This window comes from Hirundo rustica, chromosome 6, assembly GCF_015227805.2.
Source record: "Hirundo rustica isolate bHirRus1 chromosome 6, bHirRus1.pri.v3, whole genome shotgun sequence".
In the NCBI taxonomy this organism is placed as follows: domain Eukaryota; kingdom Metazoa; phylum Chordata; class Aves; order Passeriformes; family Hirundinidae; genus Hirundo; species Hirundo rustica.
The window spans coordinates 26,373,273-26,398,663 of NC_053455.1; the positions used below are offsets into that span (position 1 = coordinate 26,373,273).

At 35.0% G+C, this 25,391-nt stretch overlaps 1 protein-coding gene across 4 annotated transcripts in view; it reads right to left on the reverse strand.

The window, feature by feature from the left end:
* The window catches only part of NPAS3 (neuronal PAS domain protein 3), a 596,430-nt gene that overhangs the window by 275,512 nt on the left and 295,527 nt on the right, over positions 1-25,391 (reverse strand). For all 4 annotated transcript variants that reach the window (XM_040067722.1, XM_040067721.1, XM_040067724.2 and 1 more), the window contains one exon: positions 21,118-21,200. In XM_040067722.1, coding sequence (XP_039923656.1) covers positions 21,118-21,200 — 83 coding nt within the window. The remainder of the gene's footprint in view (positions 1-21,117; positions 21,201-25,391) is intronic.

A 25,391-nucleotide genomic window follows, 5' to 3' on the forward strand; every position in this document is an offset into this window, starting at 1 on the left:
TAAACAATGACATTCAGTAATCATGTTCTTAAGAAAAAAAACATATAGTATGCCCCTTTGGTGGAACAGTTTTTAAATTCTAATAGAATTTCAAGGTTATTATCTATTTCAGATCAACACTCGAGGTCAGAGTTCACAGCAGCCAGAATTTACAAACCTCCAATGGGTTTTGATTGACAGCAATCAGCATCTCCTCAGCATCACTGAGGGAACAAAGTACAGGTCAAGACAGCAGGCGATTTCATCTGTCATTTTTAATTATCTAAATGATATTCACAGACAAAACCTTTCCCATCCATCAGGGCATCACATTACCATAGACAATGTTTGTTTAAAGAAGAGGCCATAAAATCAAACAATTATGAATGCAGACAAGCCTTGCTATTGACTGCATAAATAATCAAGTGAGATTTCCAAAACTCTCTACTAATGAATTGGTAGATTGCTGGCAGGAAGTGGCAAGTAATAATACAGACAACAGTCTAATGTTCTTATTGACTTTTACTAAAGCTTAGCTACAGTAGCAAAGATCCAAAAATGACGTCAAGTAAGGTTTCCATAGGAGCTGTATTGATATCAGTACACTGCTAAAATACAAGTAGTTAACTCCTGACCTCAAAGTAGGACCAGCAATCCCCTGTGAGAGAGCTGAAACACTAACAGTACAATATATCATGAGCTGAGTCAACTGCCTCAGGGCTCCAGCAATGTTACTGCACCGGAAGGGCTCCCTTCTTACGCTGTGTAACAGCTTGATCCACATTAATTCACCTGCAATCCCCAAAATAACTCCATTTGAGTCTAAGAGTAAATAAACATCTGCAAACTGAAACTGAAAAGTATATTTAATATTGTTAAGAAAAATAAGGTGTGTAGAACACAGTCTCATGGAACAAACTCACCTTTCTCAACTGGAGAGCTTAACATCCCAACAGCTTAACAAATTCACAGTTTAAAGGCCAGAATCACAGGTGATACAAATTGCCATAAGTCTGTTGCTTCATTTACACGACCTCATTAACTGTAATCATAGGTAACTAGCAGGACCAAATTTTGATGAAAATATTGGCTTCATCAGTCAGAAAAAGCCAACAGGGTGAAACAGCTAAGAATCCCTTTCAGTGGGTCTAAAAACTAACATGAGATCTCCTCAAGGGGAAATAAAAAAAAAAAAGAAAAGGAAAAAGGCAGAAAAAGATGATACATGAAGTGTGCAGTCTATCTGTTCAGTGCAACAAAGCTTAAGATGTCTTTTCTCCCACTAGGAAACACTGGAGAAGGATTTCCTTCAGGTAAAGGAATTAGGGTTGACACCAGATGCACTGTCAAGACAATAGCCTGGTAGGTGTACAACACAAAATAACAGTGAAAGCTTTTTGCAAAGCCCTGGAGGATGGTTATTGAGACAGAGAGAGAATAGCAGAAACCTTTCCCTTCATTAACACATGTAGACCTGATTGCTGTCAGCCTGCAATTCGAGTTTCTTTCACTTGAAAACATATCACCAACTACAAGTCTCACACTTCTTTCTCATATGATGTCCCTGGAACTGTTTTGGCAAACAGTATGATGCAAAAATCAGATTTGTAATTTAGAATCTCAGTATTTTCTCCTGCCAAACAAAATAAGTCAGTCTATGTTTTCAAAATCTTTAACTGCCAGCTGTGTTTCTGGGACTCTCCTTCACATCCGTTGTATCTGAATAAGCCCAAACCAGTTCATTGATGGTCTCATATTAGCTCATTCACATTTTTCAAATCTTTATTAGCTCTTAATAACCTTTCACAGATGTCAGAGAAGAAAACTGGACTGATTTCAATGGGATTTCAAAAAGGAAGGTTTTAAAATGAAAAATGGGAAAAGCTCATAATCTACAGAGATAAAACCTATCATTACATCTGGTCATGTTTCACAGGGAAAAAAAAAGTGATGTCTAATTAGTCCCGTGCAACCCACCCCTTGGCCTAAAAAATTAGTGAAAAACTTTTACATCCCCTTCAGCACCATCTCACCCCCACACACACTGCCCAGCTTTCATTATCCTCAAGGAGTACATATGATTCTCACCAATTTGGTCATGAAGACAAAACAGATGTCACAGATTGTATCTCTCTAACTGAAATGTCCCCTCTTGAATGCATAATTTGTATATAATGCAAGACACACATTTTTAGAATTTAGGATTTTAGAATTGTTTCTAAAAACCCACTCTGAATTTCTTCTCAGTGGCTAATACAGTATGGCTTGTTTTCTCACCAGATAACCAGACAACAGACACATTAAGATGTAGCAAGGTCTTACATCTCCTAGAACTTAGACTTTCAGTTCAAGTCCCCTGAGTCCAGGTTTTGAGCCTCTGGAATTCCTGGTCAGTATTTGCTCTCATCAGCTCGCAAAGCTGATGATTGGGTATCAGCTGTGATAGCCTAAATTAACCATCGATGGATGTCTGATATAATGCATTTTTGTCAGTAGAAGTAAATCTGTATCTGACTGGAGGGAAGGCACTGCCAACCTAAGCAAAAACTACAGTGCAATGTTACAATTTCCTTTCTTTAGCTCAAATGAAAAATTTAATTTTATCTCAGTTCAGATCTAGAGAACTTAGCCGTAGTTGTATATTTCAATGTAGAGAGATGCATGTAATTCAGATGCTCATCCAGAATTCTGGGTCATGGCAAGCCTGGAGTTTCTAGAGAAACAGATACAACCAACAACTACACTGAAATTATTATAACTACAGGTGTTCCTATATAAGACATCTTTAGCAATTACTACTAAAATGGTACACTCATCAGCTTCATAACCACTTGTTATAAAATGAGCAATGATTCTTCCCAACATGAAGAAACTTGGTCCATTCATATCATGGGGAAGATTTTACCAATCTTCTATTTGTTTTATTTTTCAAATTTAATGCTATGGTTTATTGAGATTTAATATTTCTTTCCCATAAGGACTACTTTTTCTACTGCCAGCTTTATAAAAGAGGCTTAAAGTTTACTATTATTGTTTATTATTATCATAATATATTTTTACATTATTTTAAGTCCTATGGATAAATATCTCAAGCTTGTTAGAAAGACTTCTCATTTCCCCTAGGAAAATGTACTGCTTTTTAAAAATCTTAAAATATTAAAAAAAATATTAAAAATGTTCTTTGAAGAATGGCTCTCTAAAGTATTAAGCTGTGTTTAATAATATTCCTTCTTTTACTAAAGCAATCATTTACACCATGGACAGTCTGAATTAAAATAATCCATCAATGCATCATAGCTTAGTTACAGGCAGTGACACAAAGAATGCCATGGCAACAAACCAATGGAACTATAGAAGTTTCATAGTGTCAACAAAAACAGGGAGTCTCAGCTAGGTGACTTTCTCAGAGAGGAAGTTGGCAATATTTATAGAGAATCTTTATTTTTTGAAATTATGTTTAGAAAGTGTTTTTAAAAGGACACAAGCCAGTTTTGATTAAGAGAAGTTTTGATTAATTCTGAAGAAGGATGGTAGTATTTGGTCACAGAACTAAACCCTGAATCTCTGCTGGAAGTAAATAAGTATTAATGCAAAGTTCTTGTAAGAGAACTTGACCTGACAGTCTAGGCAATATAGACACAATTGCTCTCAATGAATTCACTATAGTCTTTCTCCCCTTGATACTAGCAGTCATGACATTTTCAGTAGATGAATTATTTCCTGGGGAAATCCTACATTACAGGACACTTTGGGTTTCAGTCTCTTCATAGTTATCTTCTAAAAGATAAGGCTAGGTTCCAGAAAAAGACATTAAAGCATGTGATTACTGACTTAAGAATCTATTTCAGGCTTTTTATAGGTTGGTTACCCAAGAAATAAGTAACTAGCTAAAGTTTTTTCAGAAAGAATGTAAACAAATATTTAAAACATCTTTCAATGGCACCATTATCCTAGCACCCCAAGATGCAATATTCCTGGTTTCAAATCACAGAAGCTAGGAAAAATGACTAAATTGAAAAACCCCCAACCACCCAAAAATAATTCCACTGTCAAGGAATTTTTTTTTTTTTTTTTTTTTTTTTTGGCTGAAGCTATTTTATAGATTTGCAAAGCTATATGGAAAAAAGCAGTATGAGAATGGCATTAAGAAATTGTGTGACAGTTCCATTAGATGTTGATATTGCTTCTTCATTAATTAAAAAATAAACAAACAAAACAACAAAACAAAACAACCAAACCAAAACAAAAAAACCCCCACCCAACAACAAAAAACCACCTAAAACCTCGTGATGCCAACAGGCAGGTGTTTTTCAAGTCAGATCAGTTTAGAAGGGTTTAGCTAGTATAATCAGAAAATGTCCTGTCTCAAATGGCCAAATGACTCAGTGGTTACATAAGATCATCACATGAGCAGAAGTCAAAATACATCATCAAAGACTATAAAGGAAAAAAAAAAAAAGAGTAAACAGAAAATATCTCTTCTTAAAAGCAGAAATCAGAGTTATGTGTGCTTGCACAAAATAAGATACTTATCTAAAATAAATGAATCTTAATGAATGATTTTGTTATATCGATGGGGAACTACTAAGGAAAGAGATAACTTGGTGGAGGAAATCTTTCTACCTAAAATTAAAGCTGTTATGTTGTTTTACAAATGCTTTTGCAATACCATGATATATTCAGTCATTTTCCCTCAGTAAGATCATGGAATTCAGTCCTGGATAGTACTTCTTTAATTATTATCATAATCTTTTGTTTCTGCTTACATGCACCGGTTAAGAGAAACATTTAAGCACCTTCTAACTCAGACATACTTGGGTGTAGAGGCAAATTTAAGCACAACATGCAATTCCAAACAAGTTCATCATAAGTGATTGCCCAGATGAACAATATGTGCTTTCAGTAGTGCAAAGTTTTCAGCTCTGGTTCATTAATAGTGATATAAAATCAGGAGTATTTATGGAAGTCAGTGGATTAAACAGTTCTAAAAGGAGTGAAAGGAGACACAGGACTGGATTGCTTGCATTTTTGAGCACCACATAGTGGATGACATTTCCTGCTTCCTAACAAAGCTTTAAAAGTCAGAGAAGTAAACTTCCACTTAGACAGTGTCATACATTTCAGAGGGAAAAGGTCTTGCGACCTTTGGCAGCTTATACTTTTCTAAAATAATAAAGCTTGTAAGACTCAAAGGTTATGTTGAGGAGTTCAATTTTTTTTGTATTTGAGAACTTTTGCTTTTTCCACAAAAAATAAATGTAGCACTTCTGGAGTTTAAACCTAACAGTGAAATGCATTCTCATACATTCAATCAGTTCTGTATCCTGAAAAGGTCTGCCTCAAAATATGCTCTGAATCTCTACCTTTTTACTCTCTTATGCAAATGAAAAAGTGTTCCTTCTTTCAGAGTAAAATTTCCTTTCTATACATATGAACACCTTAAGTAAAATCTATTAAAATGTCATTGCAGTCATTATGTATTTTTTCCATTTCAAAGAGGAATGCATCTCAGCTTGTTCTTCGGCACAATCAACAAAATTACAACAGAGACCATTTCTTCAACATCTGAATTCTTTCCAACAAGAGATTTTCCTAGGGAATCAACTCCATGGGTTTATTTACCTTTTCCCCCCTAATATAAAGTGTTTATTTCTTATGTAATGCATAAAATATTTTGCAAGAAAGGGGATGATGACAGACTCCCTCAACATCTCTAAAACTGTACGTCACAAATCACAACAGGACAATAAAATAATTAATATTCAAAGTATGATATATAATCATGACAAACTGAAATACAAAGTCTATTGTACAAAAAAAGCAAACTAATTTGGTTTTTCTTTTTTAAATTAAATGTCTTTTTTAGAGCAAGAGAGGTTCATAAAGACATAACTAGTGGCTTAACACAATAAAAAAGGGCATCGTGCCTTCTCTTTCTCTTCTATTTCTGTGAGTTGTTTTTATTTTTGTTTGTTTCTGGGTTTTTTTGGTTGCTTTGGGGGTGTTTTTGAAATATTTTCCTTTTAAAACAAACCCTAAACTTTTTTTTTCTGCCAATCAGTATTGGCACTGGCTATAATGGAAAACACATTTCAAAAAGTAACATCTTTAATAGAAGTATTCTTGATTTTATTATTAACATTGTAAAAGAAAAGTACATATTTGCTAAAATGCAGTGAAATCCCCAAGCATTAGGCCATATTAGTTTCAAATGACTAACATTTTTATACACTAGCTTAACAAATTAAGACTTATTGGCTACTTGTCTTGAAGGACAACCACTTTTTATTTAAAGCACTATGAGGTACCTGCTTCACTGTCAACAGTCCTTCCAGCACCATTCTCTTTTTAGAACACAGGAGACTTCTACAGCCCTCTACAGTTAGAAGATCAGCTCCCAAGAATCCCTATAATCCATATGAATTCTATATTAGATAGACCTGACCAGAAGCTTTCAAAATAAAAATATACCAGCAAAGCTGTGCAGGAGAGCTGATAAAAGCAGCATGTATTCATGTTCACAGCCTACTCCTCTCTCTCTGTGAAGAAATATCAATCTAGACTATTCCAGGGTAAATTAATCTCTGGCATTTTGACCACATAATGCTCACAATGAATTTAGTGTAAGGATTTAAGTCAGGCAAGAAATTAATGTTCCAATCATGTATACATCCTCCCCTGAAGGAGATTACAGGCAATTAAAGAAGATGGTTTAAGTGTAGCTTCCAAGTTCTTTGACAGCTTCATCACGTAAAGGAGTCCTATGCTAAGTTTCTTAGTCCTATAGTGTCCTTGATGCTTCTTGGCGTCAAGTGTTCATTCTTCTATTGCAAAATTTTTGGAGGATAGCCCTCCCACTACCTTAAACAAGTGAAAAGCAGCATGGGATAAATAAATATTATTATTATGATGATTATTATCATCATTATTGAGTTGCTGAAGGAGAAAATACTGAGGGAGAGGGGAGGCAGAAGCTCTTATTTCTGTTACAGGATTTTCTTTCTCTCTGAGATTGTTCAGTGTGGCACAAATGGATTTAGCCTTCATAGAGTTTATGAAACTGGGACTGCATGAGAAGAGAACTTCTTTGTTAAAGAGAAGTTATTTCAGGGTTTCTGGAGATCAAGGCTGACTCAGGAACCCATACCAGTTCTCCCAGGAGAATGACAAGTAAATATTAACAAATTTATTAACAATATTACATCTCCCATAAGGAAAAAAAAAAACCCAAAAAACCAAATTGTAAGTTCCATTTTTTTCAGATGTATTCTTTTTATTTTGGCATTTAAAAATTACTCTCATTTCCTCACTGTGCTGCTGTTTTTTACATGCCTGCATAAGCAGAAAGGCTTATGCATCACAATCTTGCCATGAATGGGAAGAGCCCTCATACAGGGGGTTCTCACAGGACTTTTTTCGACCAAAATTGGCCTTCCAAACATAACAGCATTGCTTCAGAAGACTTGGCTTATCCATTCATTGACTGTGCTGGCTGGGATCTCTAACTCATTGGGAATAGAGAATCTGCTCCAGTTTGGGAGCCAACTGCTGGAGTAACACTGACAGATGCGGGACCCATATGCCCAGGTCTGGGTAGCATGCCTGTATCACTGGCATCTGGATGTCAGCTCTCCTTTTCTGGCTCTACTTCTGGCTTTGCTGATAAACCCGGTTGTGTGTCTGTCTGTTGTGGGTCAGATGCTGCTGCCTTGTAGCCAAGTTTTGTGGATTTCTCAGTAGTTCCTCTCTATTAAGGAGCACTATCTGAGCATAGTATGCATCCCTCAATGCTTTCACAGGCCACTACACATCTAATTCCAGTATTTCTACTGTTTCTGGTGATTTCAACACAGATGATTAAATCTTGCAGCGAATCTGTAGAATGTGCAAATGTTCATTTCCTGTTTAGTGGCAAGGAAGCTACGCTGATACCATCCCTTACTTTTTAATCCTAAACAATTTTTTATTGCAAGACATATTGCCTGGAATTGCAACTGTAAGATTTGAATGACCAGAAAGACATTTTTATGAAGAGGAAAACACACATCATTCAAACGCTCCTTAATATGAAACAAAAAAACAAACAAACAAAAACCCACCACAAAAACAACAAACAAAACATATGTAAAAATTTTACTAAATAGTATTGACACCTACTTAGATATTTGCATGTCAGACACACTCTTAAAACTAAAGAAAAAGAAAAAAGAAAAAAAAAATGCCCTTTAAGTAAATTCAATGCTCTGCTCTTGCTACTATTTTTCCTTAGTTGCTCTGAAAAAGAGACATATTTCTCTTGGTATTGAAAAGTGTTGACCTAAATACTTTCAAACAAATGTTGACAATACCCACAAATTAATAAATATCAACCATTTCCTTAGGCAGGAAATAGGAAAGACTACTTTCTGTTTAAATTTGGAGTCCACCAAAACCAGAGCCTATCCATGGGGGAGGTCACTGAATCTCATTCTAGAACAAGGGTTAATGGTATGTGCACTCCTATATCCAGCAATAGCAGCTACAAGCACTTCATGCCAAGCCTCCTACATGTAGATAATTTATACCCTCATCAGGAATAATCTATCTGGGAGTTGGGGGAACTTTTGTAGAATGAAAGCCAAATGCTGCTAATTGGCCTTGGCAAACACTGGAAGTGTGGGGGGCAGCACAAAGCCAGTAGCCTAAATGTGCAAGGACTAGACATGCAGCAAACGTCTTCCTCTCCCACAGCATGCGCACTGCCTTTTGTGGCCTAAAATGCAGCCTAAAATGCAAATGTGTGGACTCTTAAGTAGACACAAATAAGAATACCCACAATGGCCTCAATGCAACGTCAGTGAGGAGAGCAGGCCTTTCTATAGGAAGGTGTATTATCTCCTGCTGGCCAGCTGACATATGGGTTGAGTCTTTCACAGGCACAGCTTTAGGAGCCTACAGCTAGGTGTTAACTAAAATACTTTTTTCTTTTTTTTTTTTTTTTTTTTTTTTTTTTTTTTTTTTGGTGCCAGCTGCAAAATATAAGAATTAATAACTGCAAGACATGAAATGCAGAAACTGTTTTTTCATTTTGAGGATGTTAACCTTGGGTTTATAATAAACAAAACCAAGTCTTTTTTTCTTGTTTTGACAGACTAATTATATCCCTGAAAATTTGAATTGCTTCATAACTTCTTATATACATTCTGATAATATATTATTTATGTTTAGAATATCTAATACTTTTTCTTCAAAGGGAGGATCATATTAGGAGCTTGATTCTGCTTGACTATGTAATTTGTAAAGAATGAAAACCACTGCCTTGATCATTACTGTTTCAGACGTGTAAATGTAAAAATTGTTTGAGAGAGAACAAGAAAAGAGACAGCAGGTTTCGCAGGACAGTCTTTCAATGATACTTTTTCAAGTTCCAAAAATTTTGTTCTTCGAATTAACAGAGGGCTTACTCTTATTTCCAGAATTGCCTGCTGACGATGTACTGTCCAAAATTAAGCCTTGAAATTCTAAACCATAACAGAAATACATTTTTTTATGTAAAAGTTTGGTTGCTTTGAATACTGAGACATTGAGTCCAGACTTTCAATTTAAATCTACCTGTTAGTGACCTTCTTTGAAACTGTACAGAGGAAATCTGAGATTCTTTACTACATGTTTCTTACATATCAGGGCTCCACTAAAACTCTAGCTTTGTTTCATTAATTTTCAACAAAATTAACACTCTTTTTCATGCTGTAGACTAAGAAGCATTTGCTGTTAGCCTGAAGAAAGCTGAGCAGTCCCATACTGGTAGTGTGTCCCTTCAAATCTTTTCACCTGATATTATTTTTGGAATATCAAAAAAGCCAAGTGGCTCTATCAATGGGCTAGGAGACAGCTCTGACAGCTGAGGCGTCCTCTGCAATAACTGTTTTCTACCGTAGGATTCTTTGGCATTGTGAGGAGGGTTTCTGAACTCTAGACATAGACATACACCCACTTTCCCCTTAAAGTGGGCGTTAAAGGCAGCTAATCCACCACCTCTATGCTAAAAAACCCTAAAGAATGAAATCATAATAATTAAAATCTTTATGTTGAGCAGAAGATACAGTTGAAGGGCAGAACAGAATAACAAATACAAAGGGCAAAGAAAACCAATGATACACACTTTAAAGCACTAGCCATAATAAAAATTTACAACACGTTAACTCAAACTGAATTCTGTGAGACTCTACCAAAGAGGTATAGTTGTACAGTAATCTAAAATGGTACCTATTTAAATAGGAATCTCCTTAAAATATAAGAAATTTAAAAGGAGAAAATTCATTGGTAAAGTGCTGTGCATGATTAACAGAGTCCAGCCCCAATTTGCAGCTTTTGTGACTTCATTACGTGCGTGTATGCCTAAATATGATACCATGTAATTACACATGACTACTTCACTTGTGGAAAAGGTATCTTTCTTCTCATAGTCCCTTTTTTAATTTCTGTACAGATAGAAATTCTAATACAGTGACACTTTAGCAGCAACTAATAGAAATAACAGTTTAATCAACTTTTGAGATAGTATACTTCAGAACAAAGAGTATGCTCTACAAGCCTGACTCGTTTATTTAACCAATATTTGTATTCCCTTAAATGCTATGTATTTAAAAGTCTGTAAAGGTGGCTGCACTTTCCAAGTAAACCCAGGAAAAACAGAACAGAATCTTCAGGTTTTACAGTATCGGGGAAGTTTGAACACATAGGTTCTATGTCAATACCTAATTTTCTATTTATTTAGGCCTCCCAGTTGGAAACAAACAAGCAAACAAACAAAAAGTTACTAGCAGATACCTGATATGATAAAATAACTCAGAGTTTAAAGCAGCCTTAAACAATAGCATTCACATGAATCTCAGCTATGATCCATTTAAGGGTTTTCTGTATGCAGACTAAAACCCTACCCTTTCCCAGCTCAAAAGAGGGCACAGAGTGCTACCCTTCATATCCATTGCAGGGGAGTAGGAATGATGTTTAAGGCCTATTTCTAGTGTTTTATTTTTTACAAGAACTGAAATGAGAAATACTTGAAATATTTGAAACTGTCATCAATGTTTTCAAAATCGTGAAGAAAAATACCAGTTAACTTGCCCAGCATGCTCATGAAACCTACTTTTCCCCCTTTTTATTTATTTATATAAAATCAACACACTTCTTCTCTCTTGATGAATGCTGTGATTGAAAGGAAATGAAAAAAGTTTTCTGAAACAAGGACACTTACTACCCTCACCTACATCTTTACAAACACCATAGAAGGTATAATTCTTCCTGGTGAACCCACACATTAGTTTATGCTGTCTATACTTTTTAAGCCACCTTACTTCAGAGGAATATAGGGCAAAACCCCAAATCATAGCTGAATGCAGACTCCATTATAATTCTGTTGATGTACCTGAAGGAAAAAAATTCTCCTTCAGCTTCTACAGGCTGCAGAAACTCCTCCATTTCTTTTAATGACCTATTCCCTCTGTTTGATTCAATACAGCCCACTGGCTATGGAAATGACAACACTCAGCAGGTGACAACAAAATGGTCAACAAACAGGGCAGAGATATGTCATTTTCTTCAAATAGTTTCTCTGGAATTAAATGACATACCACTGTATGTGTACATGTCCTGCTCGGATCAAATATTTTTTATTAAATGAAACTGTATGCTTATATATATAGTTTTCATATGAAATGCAGGTTTAAGTGTACTGCTCCAAGCTCCACTTGCAAAACAATTTGCTGTTTCCCACACCTCCCCAGTCTCCTTTTAGCATATAACCCCTTGGGCAGCAAGTGCTCAGATGCAGTACCTTTGCCATAACTCCAGATTGAAAGCCTTGCCCTTATGGAGTCAATCTGATGCATTTTCTATGACTGGGACAAATTGGAGTATGCAAATTAGCACCTTTTGAGTCTCCTGAACCCAGGAAATTCTCTTGCTACGTGTTCCAGCTAATGGACCTGAGATGTCCTTTGTAACAGTGCTGTCTGTGCAACTCCTTTAACCTTTTCAGATTCTGATCTAGCCTTTGTTCCTAGCCCTTTTTAGAATCATGCAATGTATCAAGTTAACCTCTGTTATAATTTAAACCGGCGTTAACACCAGAGCCATATCATAGCATGCAATGGCATTTACACATGTTTAAAGTGCAAAAGAGCATCCAACAGTGAATAGCGGCCTACAACATTAAAATTTCTGAGAGATTTTTCTGCTTACTTTCAGCTTTAAATACTTATCTTTACCCTGAATCACTTAAACTAGTACAAAATGAACAATTAGATTTCTAAATTTCTAACTAGATTAACATCAAGGTAAAGAGTTTGCAATTTTATGACAAGAGTATGATCTTCTGAGAAGACTGTCAATCTACAAAGTACTTGAAGGGCGACTGTTGATCAAGCACCAACAGATGCCTAGGTAGATTTTATAGAAATCTACAGAAAGAAGCAGAAAGACGAAATAGCATTATCCTCAAATCATAAAGAGAAAGCTGCTACTGGAGATGCCCAGTCCCTGGAAAGGCACACTGCAAAGCAAGACAGTACTCATTTCTTACCAGAGTCCTATGACTCTTTTTCACAACATTTCAGCATTTATACTGACTTCCTGCCTTTAAACTGTGTTTATCTCATGTATGGTTGAACAATTAATAAACACACATTTCATGTCACCCCAAATTGCTGCTTCCAAGTAGACTGTGTACCTCTTTCCTCAACACAGCATTTAGTATGCTGCTATTCTCCTCTCTTGCTGGTTTTAAGATTTTCTTCCTAATTTAATATTCTTTGGTCCTGTCTACTTAGAATTGTATCTTTCCTAGAAAGCTATACTTTCATCAGGATATATACAATCTCTTACATCATAAATCCATCACTGTTCAGTTTATACTAAGGCACTACAGCATCCCATTTATTACTGTTACATCTCTGTTTTGGAATTACTAAGTTGAACTGCATAATCATCAACTATCTAGAGAAAACATGGTTACATACTAAATGCTTTTGATTTTGGATAAAGATTAAATAAATGCCCTTTTTTTCCCCCCTTTGTTCAGTTTCTGGACTGCATTTTGTTGAGAGCATTTTGTGTTCTCCTCGGTTTTGTACCCAAACTCTCTAGATGCCACAATGTCAGGAAGAAAAATCATAAATATAGGCTGTACTTGACAATTGAGGCGCAGATTCAAAAGTTAAGTACACAGAGTAGAGTCAACATATGCCCTATAGAAATCATTCCCCCACAGAACTTTTATATGATCTCCAAACATTCAGTTCCGACTTGCTATGTACTTGTTCTGTTTCACTGCATTTATGCAGGGCTCTTTGTCAATTGCTTTGCTGTGGGTTTGATCAGTAACAACTATTTCCTCTTAATTAATCTATTTAATTTTCACTTTATTTTTGGCTACTGATGCATAACTTAACCTCTACCTCATCCCAAAATTTTTACTTTCAGACAGCACAGATCTATGCTCTCCTACATACCCTAAGTTTTGTCGGCCTTTTCACATTTTTCTCTTTTCGTCTGCCTTTGACACATGCTAACAGATGTCAGTTAGTAGTCTACCCCTCTACCCCAATGCAGACAAGAAGCTGAACAGTCTTATTCATTCTCAGAAAGTGTACAACTGACATCATCATTAGCAATTGCCCTTCACAAATTTCCAAGCCAGTAGAAGTCTTTTCTCCTGACACCTTTTACAGCCTGGAAAAATCCTCCATCAGTACTACCATCTGCTGCTTCCTCACCTTTAGTCTTATGTCACCATTTCTGCATTGACTAGTGTTATACAGAGAACCTCATTATGTAATACTCAGAATGACTGAAAATAGTAAATGATAAGATAAATCTTCTCCCTAATATTTTATAGCACTCCAACACTTTCCTGTCTCTTTTCCCACTTCTTAAATCTTCTTGTCAGATGGGACTCCCTTATAATAATTCAAATATTGGAAGAAATGAGACTTCCACTCAGCTATGACTTAACAAGTCAATTTCTTCATTTTCTATTGCCTCTATCTAATGAAAACACTGCAGAATTTTACAAAACATTTGTGAGGAAATAAAAATTTTAGAACTTTGTATCTCGTTCACTTATGATTATTCATACTTCTTGACTGATTTTAATACCTAACTAACAATGGGATTAAAAGGCAAAGTATTGGTACTTTTTCCCCTTTGGGAGAAAATTCTGTTTCTCCATTACACTGTTAATTGTGTGCAACACTTGTATCATCCACAACTGTCACTACTGCAAAAATATAAATAACTTGCTCTGTTTACCATTCTCTAATTTGCCTTAACAAAACATTTTCACAAATTTTGTCCAGTCTAAATTGGTTGTGTGCTTAACACACATATTTACAGTGTATGGAGAACTTTACCCACATACTCACCAGCAAAATGATTTTTTAAAAAAATGAATGGTGTCATTGCCTTATTATAGTCTAATCTAGTTATCATTTATTAATAGCAACATCTTCCAAACATGATTAAATACTGTTGTGAAACTGTAATTTTTTTCCACTTTTTGTCTAGAAAACTTGATAGAATACCATTGTTCTAAAAAGTATGTCTATAATGCTACAAAAATAGTGACAGAAATGAAGGACAAGACCCATTTGGACAAAAGAGAAATGGTATGAAAGTTAGTTCCCTTCAAATTTGGTCTTTTATTCTACACCTTCTGTATTTGATAACTTTGAATTACACACTGGATGATAAAACTGCATTAACTTGAGGAGTTTGTGAGAACATTTTCCTGATAACAACTTCCAATTTTTCTGGCTGAAGATGAGAAAAAGCCTTTGATTTTGTAACTGCTGAGATATTAACAATCTTTGTTTGCATTCAGTTGATCATTCATGTGACCCTGAGTACTTCTGAGAGTCTCACAAATATAGTTCAGTTTGTTATGTGCAGCTATTACACAGCTCAAAGAGTTGGATGGGATCAGCCCCTAGTGCACAAACACAGCTTTACTTCAGTTTAGGAATGCAGGGGGATGGACTACTAGCTACCTGCAAACAGAAGATTGTTAGAGTGCTCACTTGGAGAAAAGAAACATTAATTTTCCTCTTTCCTGAGAAATTAAAGCTTATCTGACATGTTCCAGGAAACAAACCAATGACTCAGCTACTCTATATGGTACTGGTATCACCTGGAATGATTCACTAGAAAACACAGAAATTGTATTCATCTGCACATTTATCTCAGAATTTTTAAAGGCCCCTCTTTGAATGACAGTAGTATAGTAAACAGACAAACTGGTTATATTTGCACAGTTTCATGTTAGTCTTATTATTAGAGTGTTGTATACATTAATGAAAATAATTTTAAAAAGAATATCAAACTATTAAGATGAGAGGAGTTATTCAATTGTTCACAATGCTAGCAATTCATTAGGCTTTTTACATCCACAGGATGTGGGTAGTTTGCTTATTTGTTGACTTTAAATAAAGAAAATCTAAAATAACAATGGGTTAAATTAAACAATGGGTTTAATAGCCCATGGTTTCTCTATATGATGAAGATAAAGAGACAAATCTTCCATGAAGTTCCATCCACCATCAGAGGCTTCCATTGGAGTGAAAAGCATGTGAACCAAGACTGCCTTTTCTGCATGGAAAGTCTGTGACTAATGCATGTGGTAAAGCCAAATTGCAGCATTTGGGCCATCTGTAGCTCCCAAGTAGCTCCGATTCTGCTCCCATTCTAGGCTGACATTCCACGATCAAGGCAGTGGTGATACAGAGGTTTCTAGGAAGTAAAACAAGGGCTTACAGGCCTTGTGCATATTTCCAATTACTTTGTTGGGTCATCTTGGACACAACTGGGCATCCACTACAGGTATCCTCTGTACATTGTTAACCAAGTCATTCTAAGCGGTTTGTAGTTTGTGACTTTTGACTCAATAAAGAATGCAACCTATAGGGTCAGATTGTTTTCACTGACATTTTTTTTCCTTGGATCTTAATGGGAACTTGATTTTTCTTTCACTGAATCTTATACTGCAATTACAAAGACCTTTGTTCACCACAAAACACTTAATGGGAGAGAAAGGGACAACACAAAATAAAAGGGAAACGCAAGTGTCATAAAATTTCCAAGATAACATTCAACAAGGCTCAGGAAAAGCTTCTAGGAAGGTTGATGGGGACCTTTATGGAACAGCGGATAATTCAGTAATAGTCATCTATTTGTAAATCATGGGTATAAAACAGATCTTGCTATGGGAATAAATAAGATTAGTAGTTGGTTTTTTTTTTTTTCTGTCTAGTTCAGTAGTTCAATTCTATCAAATCTATCAAAATTATCTAATGCGCAATAACATAACAAATTAACTATGGTCTTCCAATTAGGTTGATTTTGGATTATGTTTGGTTTGTTTGTTCCTTTGTTTTTGTGTGTTTTGAAACTCATTGTACAAACCTACACCATAACAGTTGTTAATGCCAGTGCTCACAGTTGAACATGCCCACAAAAAGAAGAAAAGAATGCACTTTTTGTTGCACTGACACTTCAGTATCCATCCAGTATAAGGATTTCTTCACACAAAATTAAGTAGGACAGTGGTGCAACTACTGAATGTCCACTACTAAGACAACAAGTATCTAAGTTACTGTGTATGAAATCTATACATAGTGCTATATGAAAGTGTTAGAATTTCTTAACAGCTGAACAGGCACTGCTGAAGCAAAGAATGCAATTATGAAAGTTATCACTCCTGTATGCAGAAGTACAAAATGCGTACTGCTCACTAGAGTTCAGATACACACTTCTGTTATTATTACTTATACCATGTTTCCATCCTAGTCTGACTTTAAAACTAGTCCATTTTGTTGATTCCAAATATTTAATCTTTAAAAAGGCACTGGTGTTTTTAAAGGAAGAAATATATATTTTCAAAATATTAAATTTTATTTGAAAATACTGTACATTATACTTTTAATTGTTTTGCAGTTCAAATTGTAAGGTGTGTTCTTTTTTGTTCAAGAATTTTAAAAGCAACTAATTTAAATATGCAAAATTATCTTGAGTTGTTCATACGTGAACTTAAAAGCCATGCAACACAGGAAAATTAAGTAATTATGCCTCCAAGTTATTTACTGCAATTAAGCTCATTTATCATATGCAAATTAGTGCAAACTGGTCTCATTAGTTACTAAATTACTCAATATGAGCTGAACAATGTAGCACTCCAGTTTGTAATGAAAAATCCCTGTAGAGGCAAGCAGTATCAATTAAGCTAATTTGCATATGCAAATATATTCACTAACTTTCCCTTTTCTCTATATTTAGTTCTACATTTCCTGATCATAAGAAGACTATGGGGTTACTGACCCTTTTTCACACCTTCTCAATAGCAATGAAGTTACACAAAAAAATTCCAGAGGTCCTGAAAAATTGATGAAAATCTTGTTAATTTTTACAACCAATTTAAGCCAAATTTTTAATAGTAGGTACCAGAAATACTTTTTTACTGGATTTAGTTGATAGACAGATATATATACACAGAAATATAAAACAGAATATATCTATTCTCATTATAACACCACTTTTCAGAAGAAAAAGAATGTACAAGACAAGAAAAATAAAGCCCATAATTTGGCAAATCAAAGATCTTGTCAAAGATCTTGTTAATTAACATATTGTCATTTTCTACTTTTCTCCTCCACTATGTCCTACTCTACGATTCATAATTCAGGTGATTTTCCTTGGAAAACATATAAAAAACATTACACTGACATAAAGATGCTGATGTAATAGTGTTTGAGCAATCATCTTTTGTGTGTCTTTTTTCCCACAAGCACAGAGTGGATAGTGCCTTTGGCTTCAAGCCTACCACTGAGAATCTCTTCAGCATGATATCCAGCAATCAGCCATGGCTTGGAGATTTTTTTTGACATAGAACCATGCAATTTTAGACTGATTTGGGTTAAAAGGGTCCTTAAAGATCACCTTGCTCCAACCTCCCCGTCATGGGCAGGGAACCTTTCGCTAAACCAGTTTGCTTAGAGCCCCATCCAACCCAGCCTTGAACACTTCCAGGGATGGGACAGCCATAGATTCTCTGGGCAATCTGTGCCAGTGCCTCACCACCCTCACAATGAGTATGTGCACCAGTGTTGGATTTCATATGTAAGCAAAGTATAAGCTTCTTTGTATATCTAGATTTGTAAAAAAGAGAAATGCAAAGATGCATCCAGCCTACTCAAATGAAGCCCTTTAAAAGCAATAAATTTCCTTTTGTCAGGATTTTTTATTCAATTTTTCATCCCTTAATTTATGTAAAGATAATAGTGCGTTGATTTTTTGGAGTTGATGAAGTCTGACATTAACGGAACAGAATTAACTGTATGAAACCCGGGCAAAAATGCTACCTCAGATCAAAATCAATAACTTTTTACTTTTATTTTTCTCATGATGGGCAGAGTTTTCTATTTTCTGCACTCAACTTCATAGGGGATAAAACCTTTAGTACCTGTATAAGTCATCAATTAAACAGTATTTAAACATTTGAGTCCATAATAATAATCATCATCATCATGATGGATGAAAGCATTCTTCATTCAATGATGACTAAGCATTATATGTAAATGCATATATTTAATATGTATGGACATGACTAATGTATATAATGTATACCTGCTTGTAGACTCAAAATGTAAAAATATCACAAGTTGTGACTACATTTCTGGTTTTGTAATGTAATTTTAATAAACTATAACTACTATTCAAAAATCTACTGTATTATGCATATTTGTCTATCAATAAATATTGAAGTATCAAAATATTAAAAAGATTAGAGAGGCTCCTTAATTTCTGAGCTTACATTTAACCCAGTCTTCAAAATATTAATAGCAAAAGGGATTACACAAACTATTAATTCAAATTCTTCACAGAGCAGACTCTGAAATCAAAATTCCCAAGGTATAATCAAGGTTGTTTACTTCACTTGCAAACAATACTTATCATGATACTTATTTGAAAATAATTTCTGTGAGTAGCAGACTAAGTGAGAACATGTTAGAACTGTATTCCAGCACAGAGTCTGCCCAATTGGTTTAAAAATCATCTTGTCTTCTGGTGACTATATTTCTACCTATTAAACCACAAGGCAGTACTTTGAAGTTCATTCTGACCTGTTTAGAAGTGGCGCATTTGAATGCATGACCCAGGTTTTCCTCAAAAGAGGGCTGATTGCTCTGCTAAAATAAGACAAAATCTTAACATCCCATGATAAACCTGTCACCACTATTAATTCATATTGTCCTTTATCCATCATCACTGTCTATCTCGCAAATATTAGCGTGGAAATTCCTATTCTCAACTGAGAGATTCATGGGAGTACTTTGATAAAAACATCATTTTCTTTGAAAAGGCCACACCTCAACCAATATTCAATACCAGGCTGATGGTAATTTTGACTTAAAGTCCTCAGGTTTGAGTACAAGTGCAGTAGAGGGTTTTTTTTAGTAGTAGTATTATGAAGTTATATCCTGAAAACACCTTAATTTACTACAAATAAATTTAAAAAAAACCCCAAAACCCTGCCCCCCCCAAAAAGAACAACACAAAAAAACCCCTCAATGACCCATAAGTGGAATCCAGTTAAAACAAGTATAATAGTCACTAATTGTTTTAATACACAGTAAGTGAAAAACTTAAATATCAAGTAGTTTTAAAAGTGGCCATCCTAGGTTTTTTTCATTTTCATCCATAAGAGTCACACTTAATACCTAAAGAGTGTAAATAAATCAGTCTCAATGAGGTTTTATTTATATATGAGTTATAAATAATATTGTAAAAAACATGCCTTTAGAATATATAACATGTTTACACACTCAACATACTGACAAACCACATAAACTGAAGTATCAAAAAACTGCTAGTTCTTAATTTTTTTCTACATGTATGAGACAGCATAGTGGTGTTTCTGCCTAATATGCAAACACAGTACTGTAGATACTGGTGCAGATCTCTGACATAGTAACTACAACAAAAGTATTTGCTTACACAATCAAAAACTTGACCTAGACCTCTGCCGAGAGTGCACAACTAAGCAAATCATTCCATTCATGATTCTTGTTCCAAAGAGAAATTAATTCTACTAGTTAATTTAATGTTTTCCTAAAATTATCTTTGTTGCTATTCTGCATTAGTTACTTTATAAAGATGTGAAAATTCTGACATTATCTATAGTGCTTTTGAATACCACAGCTGAGTTAGTGCAGAGAGATAGCTCTCAATCATTTCAAATTAAGTGGAATATTTCTCATGATAATATCCTAATTTACCTCTCTCGTACCTCTCAAAAGATAATACACCAGACAATATATTTGCATTGAGAAGCTGTGTACATTGCTAAATAAGAGCAGTTATATTCAGTGCTACACTCGGAAAAGACTGTGTGGGTTTCATTTCCATAGTGCTGGGTCTGCCTTACTGCAAAGCCCATCACATTTTCTTCTTAATTGCTTGTACTCCACATTAATCACTTCGGCCTAAGAAAGATAGTAGTAACCCTGGCAAAATAAAACATGCACAAGAATGTTTCCATCAGGTCATTGTTTTTCAGCTGAGTCTTCCTGGACTACGATGACTTGCATCATGTGACAAACTTGTTTGACAAATACCAGACCAGTTTTCAGCCCAAAGCTCAGCACACCTATGAGGCATGCTTCTATTAATTTTTTAATATCTGCAAATTGCCCCAGATTTGTAATATGTAATTGCCACAATATCATGGATATCATGGAGAAAAGCAGTACTCATAAATCAAAGTGGAGGAAAAAAAACCCTAAATTGCTACATGACATAAGACAAATCACCAACACAGAATACTAGTTTGTACACGCATTCACACAAATACGTAAGTGCATTCTGCAAGCGAACACCTAATGCAAAATTCTAAACAACAAAATATTCTCATTCAGCTAAAATAACCCTCTCCTTCCCTCTCATTAACAATTTCCCAAATATGGACTTTCAAAATAGAAGAAATACGAGCATTTAAAAAAAAAAAAATCTCATCAATATAAGTTCTGACAACAAAACTATTCAAATTCAAAATACAGAACTATGACCGGGTAGATATTTTGATTGTTCTTGGAAAAGCCATTTTTTTACCTGTAAAATATGACTTCCCAAATGTGATTCAAATACTTCAATGGCAAGGGCACTGGGACTTCTCCTGCGCTGGGCACCTATAACTGAATAAAAAACAGTTATGTTGTAAGGTCTACCCATTCATTTCTCATGCATCCTCATCACTGACATTAACTCTTTAAATGTTTTGCATCTTAATACACCTGTGTTAATTTAAATTTTGCCTTCTACATAATATATAAATTTGGTTATTTAACATGTAATTTAAGACTCAAATTTGTAGGATAAAAAAAGAAATTTTTAAAAACCAATCTATTTAAATGTCCAATGAATCTGGAAATTAATTGTTTGTTCAGATATATCTCAGATCCCTGTGGGTTTACAGTGATGAAAACATGCAGAATTTAGTGAAAAATACCATTGAAAAAGAGGTAACACATATTGTAAATGTTTTGAAATGTAGGATTAAGGACTAAATACTACTCATGAATTAGGAAGTTTATTCTACTAGTTTATCTGAGAGGTTTGTCTGAACATGTTATTATTTGAAACTGAAATGAAATAAACTCAACATGAAAAAGCCAACATTTGTAAATACATCTAGTATTCAAATCAAAGATCTCAGTGTAGAGAAGTATTTTAGTATCTCAGACATCCACGTTAGTTGCTGGAATAGGTACTGGAAACTTCAGCTTCTAAATTATATAGGTTAAAAGTACAAAGTGAGTAATAGATTATTATGCTTCAAAGGCAACAGTGACTACAAAAAAGGCTGAGAAATCCAAAACTAATATTCAGTTAAACTCTATATGTCAGGGACACAAAGCTAGATATTAAGTCTGCATATAACCAAATGTAGCCAACTACTATAAGCTGAGGTTTCCTCTTAGGCCTAGGCTACCTTTCCCACATGATCAGAGAAAGCCAGAGCACAGAAAAGACGGCACACGGCTGCAAGAAAATTCTTTTCCTGTCATTGTGACAAAACCAGGCATATCCATAGCAGAGGGAAGAGGCAAAGTTCATTCCGCACCCTTCTAAAGTGTGTACAAAAACATTTACACCCAAGACCCTGATGAGAGACTAATGCCTCTGAAACCATCCCAGCACTAATCCATCTTTATGTATTGCTGTCTTTACAATATATGAAAAGAAAAATGAAATATCAAGGGTCCACTAAAACAAGCAGAATGAACGACTGCCATTACTGAACCGGCCAATTTAACACCAACGGAAACAAAATACGGAGCAACCATTTCTTAGTCTTCCATGATACTGGCTGCCAAACATGATATCAGTAGGAAAAGATAAATGCCAAGTAATGGTAGTCATATTGACCTGAAAATGTAATATCATTTCTTATTGATGTTTCATGTAATTTCCTTGCAGGAAATTCTAAGCTATTTATACTGGGCAAACGGGTGGCTTCATTGCTAATAGATTCAGGCAATAGCTCATAATTACAAATGGAGACTGCTGTAGAGCTGGTATTTTCTAAGTCCTCCTCTTTTCTCATATTCAAGGACATAGACACTAATATCTTGAAAGAAAAATCTTCAAGATTGTTTTTCCTAGAAAAACTTCAGCTTTAGTTGTGGGACTAAACAAAATATCTATATATAGATATATATCTATATATATATCTATACTGTAAAGATTTTCACTATTCTGATCATGATTGCTGTCAGCATGATGCTTTGTAAAGTTATTTCATTTATAATCTATCAGAAACAAAAAAGCAAATTAAGTTTGGGCTTGCTAGATATTGTTTCATGGTAGTCTCCATAAGAGCCTTTTAAAGACCAAAAAAACCACCCAAGCTGTAAACCTGCAACACTTCCCTGATATTCCTTCAGGTCCCTTCATCCATCTAGCCTGTGTCATATTTTCCACACATTGTCTGAACACACTACCATTTGGAATTTACTTTTCAATTAATTTTCTGTTTCCTGCCCATATCCTTACGTTACTGTCCTCTACTGTTTAAAAATGTATCCATTACTTATTGAATCCAAATCTGTGATGTCAATTGAAGGGCTTTTAGCATTTTAGTGTCATAATTTGAATGAAGTGCCTGAAGTCAGTGCAACACTCCTTAAAACAGTATTGTGAATCTTAAATGACACTCACAAGTTCATCATCTGTCCTTCACAATTGGGACCATCAGTTCTATACTTCAAATGAAATCACTTTAACGTCAGTGAGTTAACTAGAAAACAAGAGAAGGTCAGATCTTAGCTTTAAAATTTGTCAATTAAATCCTCTATCAATGACTGCATACTTGTGGCTACTATATATGTAGACAAATATCTTGTAGTACTTTCACGCCATTCAGTTCACTGACATTTTTATAGCCCTAGAACTCTTGGATTTGTGTGTCCTGCTCTTAGTCAGGTGATGACAGTTTCTAGTTTTAAAACCACGATAATGGGTTACACAGAAAACTATTATGTTTCTGGTAGCCATGCTGCAACTCTTTTCTGATAAATTAATAAATATTAAATATGTGTCTTTGTTCATGCATTTCAATAACTATCATTCGTCATATTTTGAAGAATGAAAAAAATATTGAGATGAATATAGAACAAGAGAAATTTAAATTATTTGATCATCTGTATTCACTGTCTTATTATTTACTTACTTGAGCTTTCAAGTTTTCTTGATACCTATTTGCAGCAGAAGAAATATGCCATTTTGGCATACCACATTGATACCTTTCAGAAATATGGCAATCTCACAGTCCAGTCACAGCAGAAAACCTCTTGTTTGTATTGAATGAATTGTTGGCTTACCAATAGATGAAAGGAAGACACAGAATGAAATGTTTGGATTAAGCAGGCCCAATGTTATTTTATTCTAAAATTTCAAAACATAAACTATAAATACTGAACTGGCTTCCATCACACAAGCTACAGCTAGTCATCTAAATCTCTCACCCTGTGGATGGAACCATCAGCAACCACAGCTCAGCCACTCACAGAAAACTTGAAAAGCAAGAGATTTAAGATTTATTTCACAACATCTATAAATCAAAGTAGCTCAGCAACCTTCACAGACTTAGAAGTGTGGATGCACATCTTTTTTTAAAAAAAAAGTGGATTCCCTTTTAAATGCAGACTCTCTACCAAAACAAAATACTGAATGCATGAAATAAATTTCTTCTTTTGAGTTACAGGAAGCAGGGGGAATGAAGATGTGGAGAAGGCTGAAGGATGTGTACCAAACTGCAGAAGGAACCACAATGGAAACAAATTCCAAACCCAGGTTAAATTCTTCCAAGCTTCCTATTCTAGTGGTATGAACAAACATCTCTGAATAGACTTTTTCACATGTGGTCATATTTTGAATTGCCTACATTTAGTTGAAAACATTTAACACCTGAATGCACAAATTAATCAAAAAGTTGGCTGAAACAATATTTGTTCTAAATATTGACTTTTGATAGTGACAAGAAGATAAAAAGATTGCGTTCTCATGTGCACTTCGTAGCGCTGGAGCAGAAGAATCTGTTGTCGAAAACGTTTTACTTTCCATGGCACTGGACTATTGGACCTTTACTATCCAAACTGACATGTCTATTCCTGCCACAAGATTATTCCATAAAAAAAACATTCTAACTGTTCACAAGTTCCTCTTTAAAATTCCTCCCTCAATGACTAATCTGGCTATGCATGAGGTGAAGGAAGAACCACCTCCCTTTCAGAGTGTCTTGGGGGCAGTCGAACCATGCTTGATGCAACCTCAAGAGCATTTGCAATCGTGCTACAAAAAGTGCGAAACTGTGGAAAAGAAAAACGTAGACTGCCTACCAAAGATTTTTACGCATTGTGAAGAGGAAGGATTTCCTCTTAAACACAGTTCTAAGATGTGGGAGCACAGACCAAAGACTGATCACTGTGGTTTTCTACTGGTGAAGACAGAGTTCTAATAAAGCAGAAGCAGTATTCTTTGATCGCTAGGAATGGAAGAGTAGAACATGAGCACAATAATCAGTTTCCCCTAAAAAGCTTCTGTGAGACTTTGGATGACACTCCTCCATAGAAACTGCTTTTGTGGAAAGTTTTGGAAAATTCAAACAAAGAGGTTGTTTTAATAATCATTTAAAAACTAAAGTGAACTTTTTGATTAATTTCCCTTAACCATTATTTACTCCTAAAAGCTTTTTCTCAACTAGTCTCAAAGTCCTTATATTTTTTATTCAATTTTGTTGATTTTTTGTACAGTTGGAAGCAGAGGCAGACCTAGGGCCACCACGCTACAACCTTTTGGACAATCTGCTGTCTTGAGGAATTATA